This window comes from Danio rerio, chromosome 9 (assembly GCF_052040795.2).
Source record: "Danio rerio strain M-AB ecotype USA chromosome 9, GRCz13ab, whole genome shotgun sequence".
Classification (NCBI taxonomy): domain Eukaryota; kingdom Metazoa; phylum Chordata; class Actinopteri; order Cypriniformes; family Danionidae; genus Danio; species Danio rerio.
This window is the reverse complement of record NC_141029.1, coordinates 48,685,358-48,700,622: the sequence shown is the minus strand read 5'-3', so window position 1 is coordinate 48,700,622 and position 15,265 is coordinate 48,685,358. Positions and strand designations below refer to the sequence as shown.

General features: G+C 38.7%; 1 protein-coding gene across 1 annotated transcript in view; it reads right to left on the bottom strand.

The window, feature by feature from the left end:
• The window catches only part of igfbp2b (insulin-like growth factor binding protein 2b), a 54,556-nt gene extending 39,533 nt beyond the window's left edge, over positions 1-15,023 (bottom strand). Inside the window, exon 1 of the mRNA NM_001126464.1 lies at positions 14,678-15,023. Within this exon, the coding sequence (NP_001119936.1) occupies positions 14,678-15,023 (346 nt within the window). The remainder of the gene's footprint in view (positions 1-14,677) is intronic.
• Between the last annotated feature and the right edge of the window lie 242 nt (positions 15,024-15,265).

Genomic DNA, 15,265 nt, shown 5'->3' with positions numbered 1-15,265 from the left:
ACAATTCTTTAGATGTAAAATAAAGTTTAATATGAGTAGCTAGTGCTGTCACCTCACAGCAAGAAGGTTGCTGGTTCAAACCTCGGCTGGTTCAGTTGGCGTTTCTGTGTGGAGTTTGCATGTTCTCCCTGTGTTCGTGTGGGTTTCCTCTGGGTGCTCCGGTTTACCCCACAGTCCAAAGACATGCGGTACAGGTGAATTGGGTAAGCTAAATTGTCCGTAGTGTATGAGTGTAAATGAGTGTGTATGGATGTTTCCCAGAGATGGGTTGCAGCTGGAAGGGCATCCGCTGTGTAAACATATGCTTGATAAGTTGGCGGTTCATTCCGCTGCGAGACCCCAGATTAATAAAAGGACTAAGCTGAAAAGAAAACTAATGAATGAATCTAGCTAAGCTACTTTTGCTATGTAGCTTTTAGCTTAGCTTGCTACATTTCCAAAAGAGTACCTTTTAGTGTAGCTATTTTAAGTAGACTAGCTAATAGCTTAGCTCCCAACATTTTACAAGTAGCTTGCCCAGTACTGCAATTAGGTAGCCAAGTCTTCTAAACAAAGATAAATACAAAAATAACATTAAAGCTGCAAGCAGCGATGATAGGGACCTCGCACCCGGGCTCACCGCCGCCCGGTGGCCTCAGGATGACAGAGAACAGTGAACAATAACAATTTAAGCCGATATATATAAAAAACTTTTAAAAATCCACAGATTTATGCCAAACTTCCTCCTATCAGCAGGTGGCGCTATGACTGTGACTCAGTATTGTCATGTAGATGTCTTTAGGAGAATAATTTTATCAACCATGTGAAGTTTCAAGCAGTTCTGACATTGTGTGTCTGAGTTATAATACAAACTACCTTCTGCCAGCAGGTGGCGCTATAACTGACTCAATATTGTTATGTAGATATGTTCAGGAGAAGACTTTTATCAACCATGTGAACTTTCAGGCAGATCGGACATTGTGTGGCTGAGTTATGAGCCAAACTACCTTCTGCCAGCAGGTGGCGCTATGACTGTGACTCAATATTGGCATGTAGATGTCTTCAGGAGAGGACTTTTATCAATCCTGTGAAGTTTCAGGCATATCAGACATTGTGTGGTTGAGTTATAAGGACTTCCTTTTTCATGGCGAAGCGTTGAGGTTTGTCATGCCACCACAGACACGCCCCTCTGCGAAAACTCTAGATCTTCACAATATATCATCGCTTGAGCTTTCAGATACACAACCACCCAAATTTGGCGCTGATATGAAAAAATTTGTGGGATGAGTTTATTACTTTGTAAATCATGTCATTTCCTGTGGCCAGCAGGTGGCGCTGTAACTGTATCTGGATATTGGCATGTAAACGTGTTCAGGTCAGGACTCTTATCAAGCGTGTGAATTTTGAGGCAGATCTGATAATGCATGCCCGAGTTATAATGACTTCCGGTTTTGTGGCAAATCGTCAAAGTTTGCGAGGCCGCCACGGACACGCCCATCAACGAAAACTCTAAAGCTTCGCAATTTAACATCGCCAAGGCCTTTAGATGACAAAACCCAATTTTGGTGTCGATAGGATAAAATCCCTAGGAGGAGTTCGTTAAGATACAAAGCCTGGAAATGGCAAAAATGCCACTTATTTGCCGCAGGAAGTTAAAAATATCCGACTTCCTGTTTGGTTTGAGATATGGCTCCAAGAGACTTTTTCGTATGTTTTGGCGTGTTTAAGGTGTGTGCCAATTTTCATGCATGTGCGTGATTCGTAGATCAGGGGCTCGTCCGTTTAATTTTTATAGGTGGCGCTGTCGAGTCATTTTGCCACACCCATTTCATTATTGTTATGAGGATGTGTTCAGGAGAGGACTTTTATCAACCATGTGAAGTTTCAGGCAGATCGGACATTGTGTGCTTGAGATATAAGGACTTCCTGTTCCATGGCGAAGCGTTGAGGTTTGTCATGCCGCCACGGACACGCCCCTCTCCGAAAACTCTAGATCTTCACAATATATCATCGCTAGAGCTTTCAGATAACACAACCCAAATTTGGTGCTGATACGAAAAAATTTGTGGGAGGAGTTTGTTACGATGTAAAACATGTCATTTCCTGTGGCCAGCAGGTGGCACTATAACTGTATCTGGATATCGGCATGTAAACTTGTTCAGGTCAGGACTCTTATCAAACGTGTGAATTTTGAGGCAGATCGGATAATGCATGCCTGAGTTATAACGACTTCCTGTTTTGTGGCGAATCGTCAAAGTTTGCGAGGCCGCCACGGACACGCCCATCGACGAAAACTCTAAAGCTTCGCAATTTAACATCGCCAAGGCCTTTAGATGACAAAACCCAATTTTGGTGTCAATCGGATAAAATCTCTAGGAGGAGTTCGTTAAAATACAACGGCTAGAAATGGCAAAAATGACACTTTTTCGCCGCAGGAAGTTAAAAATATCCGACTTCCTGTTGGGTTTGAGATATGGCTCCAAGAGACTTTTTCGTATGTTTTGGCGTGTTTGAGGTGTGTGCCAATTTTCGTGCATTTGCGTGATTCGTGGATCGGGGGCTCGTCAGTTTAAATTTTCTAGGTGGCGCTGTCGAGTCATTTTGCCACACCCCTTTCCGAGACCCATAATAAACGTAAATTTTCACCACTTCTGAGGCGTGTGCGAAGTTTCGTGAGTTTTCGGGCATGTTTAGCCCCTCAAAACCGCGATTCATTCCGCGGAAGAAGAAGAAGAAGAAGAATAATTAAAGCTGCAAGCAGCGATGATAGGGACCTCGCACCCAGGCTCACCGCCGCCCGGTGACCTTACGATGACAGAGAACAGCGAACAATAATAATATAAGCTAATATATATAAAAAAAACCTAAGAAAAATACAGATTTATGCCAAACTTCCTCCTGTCAGCAGGTGGCGCTATACCTGTGACTCAAGATTGGCATGTAGATGTCTTCAGGAGAGGAATTTAATCAACCATGTGAAGTTTCAGGCACATGGGACATTTTGTGGCTGAGTTATAAGCCAAACTACCTTTTGCCAGCAGGTGGCGTTATGACTGACTCAATATTGTTATGGGGATGTGTTCAGGAGTGGACTTTTATCAAACATGTGAAGTTTCAGGCAGATCAGAAATTGTGTGGAGATTGTGTTATAAGACAATTTACATTCTGCCAGCAGGTGGCGCTATTAAAAACTCAATATTATTATGTAGATGTGCTCAGGAGAGGACTTTCATCAACCATGTGACATTTTAGACAGATCGGACATTGTGTGGCCGAGTTACAAGCCAAACTACCTTCTGCCAGCAGATGGCGCTATTACTGACTCAATATTGTTATGTAGATGTGTTCAAGAGAGGACTTTTATCAATCATGTGAAGTTTCAGGCAGATCAGACATTGTGTGGTTGAGTTATAAGGACTTCCTGTTCCATGGCGAAGCGTTGAGGTTTGTCATGCCACCACAGACACGCCCTTCTGCAAAAACTCTAGATCTTCACAATATATCATCGCTAGAGCTTTTAGATGACACCACTCTATTTTGGTGCTGATACAGGAAAGTTTGTGGTAGGAGTTTGTTATAGTGTCAAACATGTCATTTCCTGTGGCCAGCAGGTGGCGCTATAACTGTAACTAGATATCGGCACGTAAACCTGTTCAGGTCAGGACTGTTATTAAATGTGTGAATTTTGAGGCAGATCTGATAATGCATGCCTGAGTTATAACAACTTCCTGTTTTGTGGCGAATCATCAAAGTTTGCGAGGCCGCCACGGACACGCCCATCGACAAAAACTCTAAAGCTTCGCAATTTAACATCGCCAAGGCCTTTAGATGATAAAACCCAATTTTGGTGTCGATCGGATAAAATCCCTAGGAGGAGTTCGTTAAAATACAACGCCTGGAAATGGCAAAAATGCCACTTTTTCGCCGCAGGAAGTTAATAATATCTGACTTCCTGTTAGGTTTGAGATATGGCTCCAAGAGACTTTTTCGTATGTTTTGGCATGTTTGAGGTGTGTGCCAATTTTCGTGCATGTGCGTGATTCGTAGCTCGGGGGCTCGTCCGATTAATTTTCGTAGGTGGCGCTTTTGAGTCAATTTGCCACGCCCACTTCAATATTGTCATGTGGATGTGTTCAGGAGAGGACTTTTATCAACCATGTGAAGTTTCAGGCAGATCGGACATTGTGTGGTTGAGTTATCAGGACTTCCTTTTCCATGGCGAAGCGTTGAGGTTTGTCATGGCGCCACGGACACGCCCCTCTGCGAAAACTCTAGATCTTCACAATATAACATCGCTAGAGCTTTCAGATAACACTACCCAAATTTGGTGCTGATACGAAAAAATTTGTGGGAGGAGTTTGTTACACTGTAAAACATGTCATTTCCTGTGGCCAGCAGGTGGCGCTATATCTGTATCTGGATATCGGCATGTAAACGGGTTCAGGTCAGGACTGTTATCAAGCGTGTGAATTTTGAGGCAGATCGAATAATGCATGCCTGAGTTATAACGACTTCCTGTTTTGTGGCGAATCGTCAAAGTTTGCGAGGCCGCCACGGACACGCCCATCGACGAAAACTCTAAAGCTTCGCAATTTAACATCGCCAAGGCCTTTAGATGATAAAACCCAATTTTGGTGTCGATCGGATAAAATCCCTAGGAGGAGTTCGTTAAAATACAACGCTTGGAAATGGCAAAAACGCCACTTTTTCGCCGCAGGAAGTTAAAAATATCCGACTTCCTGTTGGGTTTGAGATATGGCTCCAAGAGACTTTTTCGTATGTTTTGGCATGTTTGAGGTGTGTGCCAATTTTCGTGCATGTGTGTGATTCGTGGATCGGGGGCTCGTCCGTTTAATTTTTCTAGGTGGCGCTGTCGAGTCATTTTGCCACGCCCACTTCCGAGACCCATATCAACCTGCTATTTACACCGGGTTTGGTGTGTGTGCAAATTTTCATGAGTTTTCGGGCATGTTTAGACCCTCAAAAGTGCCCCGGTAGGGGGCGGAATAATAATAATAATAATAATAATAATAAAAAACGGAGCAATTCCAATAGGGCCTACGCACCGTTTCGGTGCTCGGTCCCTAATAAGAAACGGAGCAATTCCAATAGGGCCTTGCACCGTTCGGTGCTCGGTCCCTAAAAAGATGATGTTAAGCTTAATATTGACATTGCACTTTATGCTTTTTATGTTTGCAGACTTTTGCCAAAACGTATCCTACAAACATGCTAATTATATTCTGAAGTCATCTTTGTGGGAAGAGAAGTCCAAAATTTAACTGATCTAGCAAAAGTTTACAGATAAAATTTGCACAACTTTCATAATCTTCCTCTGTGAACCAATGCTTGTGGCCATCAGATCTGTTCTGACTCACGATTACACCATAAAAATGCCTCAGTTTAGTGAATTATAGCTTATACTGCAGCTTGTTCTTAACAAACTAACCTTTGATTAAATGACTTTTGCAGAAGTTCTATGTTGTATACTTTTATGATGCCGTCATGTGGAAAAAGAGCAGCTCTTTCAGAGATGGAATACAAGGAAGAGGAAATAATGATGATAAAATTTCCATTTTTTTGCAAGAACTAATCCTTTAAGTGGCATGTAAAAGGTCACAATGATGACAGAGGTCCTAACTATCCCAGGAACACTTTTGAGCAATGATGGCTATCCACACGCACACATTGCAGAATGGTTCCATTTAAAACCCTGAATGTGGACAAAGCAAATTCAAGATTTCTTGTAGCTGATCTAAAACTAAAGTCAAGGGAATATGCAAGCAAGCAAGCACCGAAGCGCTACAGAAGTTAAGAGTCATCATTACTAAAGATGTTACTCTCATCAGGTCCGACAGCATGCTGGATCATGTCTAAGGCATCTGCTTGACATATGTACAACGCAAACTACAGGTGGTGCAATTTGCTCACAGTTAAGGCCGTGCACAAATCGGAAAGTTTCAAGATAATTCTGTGACACGAAATGCTTCAGGATTTGAGGAATTGTAATCCTCAGCCTCAGAATGAGCATTGCATCTTATTTGAGATGCAATGTTTGGGTGACCAATCACAATGTTTTGTTACAGGTATACCATTAAGTGGAAGCTCATGCAGTAACAACACCCATATAGAAATCTGCCATGTATGCGATCACATCTATTACATACATTAATTCTTGGATTTCCTGAATGTAAAATATATATATGTATATGTAAACACAGTTAAAGTCAAAATGACTAGTACTGCTGTGAAATTTTTATTATTTAAAAAAATATATTGCGCTGTTTAGATAAGAAATGTTTATTTTTTTACAATATGTTTAATAACAAATTTCTAATAGCTAATTTTTTTTGTCTTTGCCATGATAACTACATAATATCATTTTACAAGATACTAGCATTTAGTTTAAAATAGGGGTGTGGACCTACACTGGTCTCATGGTTCGGTTACAATTATCGGATCAATTCGAGTTCACGGTGCATATATATATATATATATATATATATATATATATATATATATATATATATATATATATATACATATACATATATATATATATATATATATACGTATATATATATATATATATATATATATATATATATATATATATATATATATATATATATTAAGGGTGGAGCCGAACCCGAATACGGTATTCGGAAAGGCACGAATGGCGTGTTTTTACGAATACTTATTTCGAACAAATACTTGAAAAATTATTTGTATTCGGGAGCAAGAAAAACACTATATCAAAAAGCAGCGTTTCCTCCTGAGACCACAGTGCATGAGTGAGAGAGAGAGCGAGCGAGCGAGAGAGAGAGAGAGAGAGAGAGAGAGAGAGAGAGAGAGAGAGAGAGAGAGACGGACGCTCAGTCGGAGGGCGGGGCGGAGGTAAAAGGTCTCTGGCGCAAGCTTCTCCACAACAGCAGACAGAGAAGGCTCGGCTGAGCGAAAAAAATACAACACTGCATCACTATTTTTGTTAAATAGATTTTTGTACCTTAATTGGGTTCCAGATGCAGTTTATAAACTTGGAGCGGAGTTTGTTCGGGATTTTCCATTACGCTGCATTTTTAAAGTTTGCAACCGGGTGCTCTCTGTTTACGCAACGTTAGCTCTGTTAGCGCGGTAATTTAGACAATAGACTGTTGACAGAGTAACGTTAACGTTCGTTTATAAAGGTTAAAACGATGCTTTTGCAGTTGTGTCGAATAGTATGCACTTATGGGAGTTATATGGTACGTCTACATTACTGTCTTTTGCAGACAGCAAGATATATGCTATAGGCTAGTTAACCTTAGCATAGCTTCCCGTCACTTTTTATTAACTTGAAACTCCTCAAATACATTTGGGCACCATGAAAAAGAGTGAGAGTGCTGCTGAGCCATTTCTTGGTCCTCCACCAGTAAAAAAATATATAACTTGAGGTTCTGTGTGGAAGCATTTTACAGTCAGTGGTGCTGCAGATAAAACAAACTGATACTGTATAATATGTGCAAAAGTGAAATCAGCAGAGGCAGAGATATTAAACATCTGTCAACATCTTCTATGCATAATCATTCATTTTCTTTTCGGCTTAGTCCCTTTTTCAATCTGGGGTTGCCATGGTGGAATGAACCACCAATTTATCCAGCATATGTTTTACACAGTGGCTGCCCTTCCAGCTGCTACCCAGCACTGGGAAACATCCATACACTCTCTTTCACACACATACAATAGGGACAATTTAGCTTACCCAATTCACCTGTATTGCATGTGTTTGGACTGTGGGGGAAACCGGAGCACCCGGAGGAAACCCACGCCAACATGGGGAGAACCCAGTCGAGGCTCGAACCAGCAACCTTCTTGCTGTGAGGCGACAGTGCTACTCACTGTGCCACTGCGCAACCTTCTATGTAATGTATTATCACATGCACTAAAAGCATCCTCTCCTGATACTGTCTGTGAAACCCCCACAAGCATCAATCCCCTCAATCAGCCCAGCTATGTTCTGCTAAATCCTCCACAAGCACCAAACCATCAACACAGCCACATTCTGCCACAGCAAGTCAGTTTCAAACATAAAAAAGAAAAAAAAAAAAACTTTGTGTCTGTTTTGTGGCAGGCAGATGACAATAGCAGGGCTGTATCTTTTAGTATTATATAGAATACTTTTGTTCTGCCAGATCTCCCAGGCAGAGTTTTATTTAGATTTATTTAGTTAATTTTAGTTTTTGGAATTCTGTGCATTGGAAAAAAAAGTTCTTTCAGAAGAAGAACAGTTTTTTGAAGTATTTTTTGTTTTTATTCTGTCTATTCAGTGTCCTTCAACAAGAACGGTGGTGGTGGGGTTCATAATATTCACAATGGTATTTTATTAGTTGTTGGTTTAACCATGGATGAGATAATGGCTTCTATGTTATTTTCTTTTCAATTACATTTCTTATCACATGTTCAAAAACAACAGCCAATATTGCATATCTATAATTTATATAATGGGTATAATTAAACAATACTTTCACTATAACGTAAATTAGAAGTGTAATAGAAAAAATATTTTTTTTTTCACATCCCTAATATATATGTATATATATGTATATATATATATATATATATATATATATATATATATATATATATATATATATATATATATATATACATATATATACACATATATATATATATATATATATATATACACATATATATACATACATATATATATATATATGTGTGTGTGTGTATATATATGTATGTGTGTGTGTATATGTACACATACACATATATACACATGCACACATATATATACATACATACATACACACACACACACACACACATATATATATATATATATATATATATATATATATGTGTGTGTGTGTTTATATGTGTATGTGTATATATATAAATATATATATATAATGTATATGTGCGTGTATGTATGTACAGTATATATACACATAACTGCGACAAGCATTTGATATGCTTTTTCTTTCATATCGAACCCACATGTGCATAAAAAATAAATGTTTACAGTTTCAGTATAACTCATCTAGCCTATATAATGCTGATTTTACCAGTGGATTAAATGGTCTAATAATGTTCTCAATGACGGACTGCAAGCATAGGCCTATATTACATAATTCAACATAACATAATTCAACATCAGAATTATTATAAGTAGAATATAATTATTTATAGAAACCAGTAGACCTACACATAATATTAATATTGTTGTTTTACCATATGTTTGAGAAAAAAACAATAATCTTAAATTAAGCTATATTTTACATCTACAGAACCGTGAGAGAATCGTGATCTTTATTTTAAGAAAAAAAATAAAAAATAATAAAAAATTTGCGATTCTAATTTAAGCCAGAATACTGCAGCTCTAATTTGTTGTATAAGATTAAAGCCTTTTTTCTGTGAAAACAACCACCTGGATTTCAGATTTTTCAACTCGGGTGAATAGCACTGCAGGATGTCTATTTGCATTTTTGCATTGACTTAACATGTAAATCATTTGCGCTTGATGCTTTATCCACATCTGGTGTGAACGCACTATAAGGTTGAGAGCTACTTGCCACAAAACATCAAAATTAGACACAACATTGTTCCGAGTTGTAGGTTTCATAATTCTTTAATTACATGTAAAGCTGACAAAAACAAAAACGGCCAAATGGGCTGATGAAGGATAACATCATCACATATTATTAGGTCACAATATGGCACCAAGCAGTCAAAAACAGCAGCGAGACTAACAAGATATAGTTATGGATGTGAACGTATTTACTAATAGTCAAAATGACTCGGAATGACTATTCTATGCTATTGAGCATGTCTGGGGAAAGATGAAGGTGGTGGCATTGAAGATGAATCCAAAGAGTCTTGATGTCCAGCAAATTGGCCATATTGTATGAGTGTGTGTGTGAATGTGAGAGTGTATGGGTGTTTTCCAGTACTGGGTTACGGCTGGAAGGGCATCCGCTGCATAAAACACATGCTGGAATAGTTGGTGGTTCTTTCCATCGTGGCAATTCCTGATAAATAAGCGACTAAGCTAAAGGAAAATGAATAAATGTTATCAATATAAATCACTATCCACTGTCATTATATGAAAAAAACAGGAGCTTGTTCTGCATTACGTCTCATTATTGTTTTCTTACCAGAAGGAAAACAGAAGTTTGAATATGAGGGAGTGAATGATGATTGAACAATTAATTACAACTCTAATCGACGGGTCACTGAGCTGAGGTGTGTGGCCAATAACATACATCTAACTAATGTATTACTGTTTTCTCTGATAACATTTCAAAAGCAGTTAGTAAGTGTAATTTCTAAAAGCCATGTCTGGATTCTGGAAATGGGCCAGTGTCAGTTCTGGCCCATTACTCTCATTTCTACTTAACAAAAACGGCAATTAATGCTGACCTATGCTGGCACCTATTAAGGCTGATTAATTAGTGAATGAATGAATGTTGCAGTTATGAAGCTCACTACAAGGTGTTACATTCCAGACCTCTGATCCTCATCTTTGTCTTTTCTAAGCGGTTATTTTTATAGTATTTTGAAATGCGTGTTGCACATCCAGTTGAGGGGAAAATGAATAAAAATATTATCTTTTTTTAAATATTTTATGTTTAATGAAGCAAATACATGCCATATTTTTTTTTTCTTCTGGAAAAATGTCTTGACTGGAATAATAAATAATAATATTAATAGTCATTTTAAGTTCAATAGTATTCGCCCTTTATTTCTGCAGCCCAGGCTCATTCTGAATACATACTCCTATATACATTTTTGGAGAGTGCCAAATACGTCCCAGGAGCTACGTCATTTAGCAGTTTTTGTTTTTGCGAATCCACCAGAGGCCGCTGTGTATGCTTTTTGAGATCTCAAATTTGTTTTGCGAGTGCCATTTGCGCTTGCTGTTTTCACATAAATCCACCAGAGGCCGCTGTTGACTGACTAACTGACCAATCGACTGACTCACCCTCCTCCTTCCCTAAACCCAACCGAGTGTTTTCAAAAGCACTGATTGACCAGCGCCCAACGCCCTTTCCTTAAACCAACTGACAGTGTTTTCAAAAGTAATCCAGAAAAAGAAAAACCCTTGCGGCAGCTTGATTTTTATTTTATTTTTTTAGATCTCACCACATTCTCACCCTGTTATTTACTTGTTTATTTATTTATTTTTTTTGTCTTACCTGCTTTTTGGAACTGTTCTTTATCGGACTTCAACCCCGCTGTCACAATCAAATCCGCTCCATGTCACAAGTCTGTCGACATACTGTTCGCGGCGAGCCACTGGACAAACTAGTAACAGCAGAAAAGCCGGCCATACAAAGGTAAGTGGTCTGCTGGTAATCGCGAAAAGGAACCGTGTCATAGCCTTCAGTTTAAAGACTAAATGCAGCCATATGTACCTCTGATTACATAATTCGCAATCTCCAGAAATGTATATAGGGCTACGTTATCAAAATGAGCTAATGTAGAATTGCCTAACATACCTACTTAACCTACCTAAGCCTTTAAATTGCACTTTAAACTAGGGGTGTAAAAATAGTTTCTTCAATAAACCGTGATGCAGACGTGAACAATTTGGTATCGGTTCAGTAATTATCATAACCGTTTATTTTGTACTGAGTTCATTTATCACATATGGCGGTAACTTACTATGGCAAGGGAGGAGACAGCAAGTGATTAAACACTCCAATAGGGCTGCACGATAAATCGAAAATAGATTGCGATCTCGATTCTACCCCTACACACAATCTTAATTCAGCTAATTCAGCCAATTATATTTTTACAGTCAGGAGAGAAGCGAAAAGGCGGTCTTCACAGCAACATGGACACCTCCAAATGGTGTTAAAAGTATCACATAAGTATTTAAAAGGTATAAATCTCAAAAAATGTAATTTCTGTCTTAATATTGATGTATTCGAGGCCGAATACATCAATCACACGTGAGCTGACTGTGAGCTGTTTTGTTTACTACCGAAAGGACGCGCGTGACACAATGACGCCTACGCTAGCATAGTCTGTGAATAACATAAATATTAGATGGTATGCAAACTATTACAGCTCATAATGTTTTGTGCCTAATTTGTACATCTCGTGGCAAGTCTCCGTGTAATAAACAGGATAAAGTACATCCAGGTAGTTGTTTTCGCAGAGAAAATGCTTTAATCTTACACAACAAATGAGTTCATATCTAAAGATACGCTTTAAAAAGTATAAAAGAAATAATCATTTACTTGAGGTCAATATATGTATATACACACTATTAATTGACTGAACTTAAAGAAATAATATTATACTATATATATCCTGGACATCAATTAAATGGCTTAAATTGGCTTATACCCTGCCCAGCTCATTCGCGCTGCATTAACCAATCAGGAGTTTGTTCTTTTAGGGTTGTGATCATGGTGACTGTGAATGCCCCATTATCAACAGCCCTCCACGGTTGGTACCATGTTGTGACTGAATACATAGGTTTGTCTTTGCTCTGTTCAGACGATTTCGTTTCTGCCAGCGTTGCCTATTAAATTGTTACGCAATTACATAGCTAGTATGTAAATATTAGATGTTATGTAAACTATAACAGCTCATAACAATGTTCTGTGACTAGTTTCCACATCTTGTGGCAAGTAGCCGTGTAATAAATAGGATAAAGTACATCCAGCCAGTTGTTTTTGCAGAAAAAAGGGTTTAATCTTATACAACAACTGAGTACATAACTGAAGATATGCTTTGAAAAGTAATATCTATATATATATATATATATATATATATATATATATATATATATATATATATATAAACACACACTATTAATTGACTGAACTTACATAAATATCTTTTATACTGTGATATATAACATTAATGAAATGGCTTATATCGGCTTATCCAAGTCCTATGGACTAGTATTATATTTTGTTTTTCTTCTTTTGTTGCAAAAATAACCCTTCATTTCACCCTTTGTTTCTCAAGAGCCACACAGGGAGTATGATTTACATGTGTGTGTGTGTATGTGTGTGTGTGTGTGTGTGTGTGTGTGTGTGTGTGTGTGTGTGTGTGTGTGTGTGTGTGAAACAAAAGCTTTTATTTTTCACAAAGTGAAGAAAATAATGCATGGTTAGAAAAGCATGAGGGTGAATAAAGGTGAATTTTAATTTTAGTGCTGGCAGTACTTTTTATAATAGAAACCTGGGTTGGAAATGAGCGGATTAATTGGTTGTGCTGGGGAACCCTGTTGCGTATTGTTTATGGGTATCCAAAAATACACTATTCAGACGCTGCTTAGACAGTGTGTAGCGGGGCAAAATCAAAAGGGTGCTTGGACAGGCCTCAAAGTCCAGTGTGCAGAAGTCCAATTTATGCCAGGCAACATTAGCCTTTCACCCTTGATTTCTTGGAAAACTCAATAGCACAACAGGATAACGGCTGCAAATTTGTTGCGAAGCAGAGGCATTTGGCACGGTTTAGTCATCGGTAATTTGAAAATTCTTTATTTTATTAGAAATCTAGGTCACATATTTTAGTTGCATGGCAAAAGAGTTGGAACTGCTCATCCTAGACTGTAGAAAAAAAAAAGAGATTGCCTCTGTTGACACCCACACACTATCTGATGAATGATCTTATCATGGCAAAAGCCAGCATTGTGCATGATACAATGAAATAGAAATATGTTCCCATAGACCAATTTATAAAGGACTAGTTGTCCCAGAGAAATAAAAAAAAAATAATAATAATACTTTGTGATTTCTCAGTTTTTTTCACCATACTGTATTTTTTTTCCTCCAAGAGGCTGATGCAAATGAAACAAGAATGCCAAACGTCGCAGTGTCAACAGTTTAAAAGATGATAACTTTGTTTGCTTACTGAGGAGATCAATGGTCCCATGGACAAATACATTTCAAAACTGTTCATCCTTCTGCTCACGCAGGTGCTGTGCTTTCAGAAATGTGGACAGTCTCATTGATTTCCAATATCTAAACCTTAAGACGATACTCATAAAAGCATGGATATTTATTTCGAGACAAGCTCTCTCCTTTTCCCATACTTAGGCCATTCGAAATGTAAAATGTGACTTTGATTTTGAATTTCCTTTGTGCTATATTTCTTTTGCAATCAAGTAGAAATCTAAAGATACTTACCACTTAATAATCCCCCAAAATATTTAAAGTAAATATAATCACTTATTAATTCAATTATTTCAAAGTTATTTATGACTTTAAATATTATATTTAAAGTATTATTATTTTTTAAGCACTAACGGAAAGTTTGAGGATTAAATATTTAAATAATTCAAATAAAAATAACTTAAATTACCTCCACAAATCCCCTTGTCTTATTAATATTGCACTAATTCTTATGAAAATAAGTGATATTTCAACATTGCCTGGCATGCTTGGGAACTATACACAAGCAAAATCAAGTAAGTGTGATGAGCAGATACACCAGCAGCAGTTTAGGCAGAAGTTGATCTAACAAAGGGGCTGTATAAACAATCAAACAAGATGGTGGAGAAAAGGGTGCCAGAACAAAGACCCTGCACTGATATCTGACTCGGTGTTGATTTTCCAAGTCCTGACACATGAAGAGGAGAGGACACATCAAAGTGCAACATCATCCGTGTGTTATGCGTGCATTTTTGCAGCGGCAGTGCATCAATTCATGCTCACAAACAAGTCTTGAGACTCACCACTGTGTGCTGCTGACTCCTGGTTGGTCATGGTGGGCTCTAGGTCCACTTTGTTCTCGCATCGTCCGAGTCCTTGTATCAGCTGCTCCAGCGGTAACTCTGAATTCGCGCTCGGGTAACACCTCAAACCGCTGCCGCATCTCGGCGTATAGACCCCGCACAGCTCGCCCTTCTGCCGGGCGCAAACCGGACAGCAACCGCAACCCGGTTCTCTGACAATCTCGCAAGAGGTGGTGAGCTTGGGACACGCTGCCTGGCGCTCCGCGGTGCAGCTCGGACAGCGGAACACGATCTCCCCGAGCGAGCCGTGCACCAGTAACAAACTGCAGAGCAATGCAAGAGACATGCCGTTATCTCTTCAGGCTGACAGATGTCGGGATTCTGCAGGCGACTTCAGGTGGAAAAGTAAAAGTGCGTTTGGGGACAGGTGAGGTTCGCCGGAGAGCTCTGCTGGGTCCTATTTGCTGTCATGTTACTCCGAAATGACATCACATCAAAAGCTAGTAGTCAAAGTCAAAAACAGATGATGGAGTCGGTCTGACCATTGACTCGAGTCGAGTCTGTTGTTGTTTTGGAAATATCTTTATA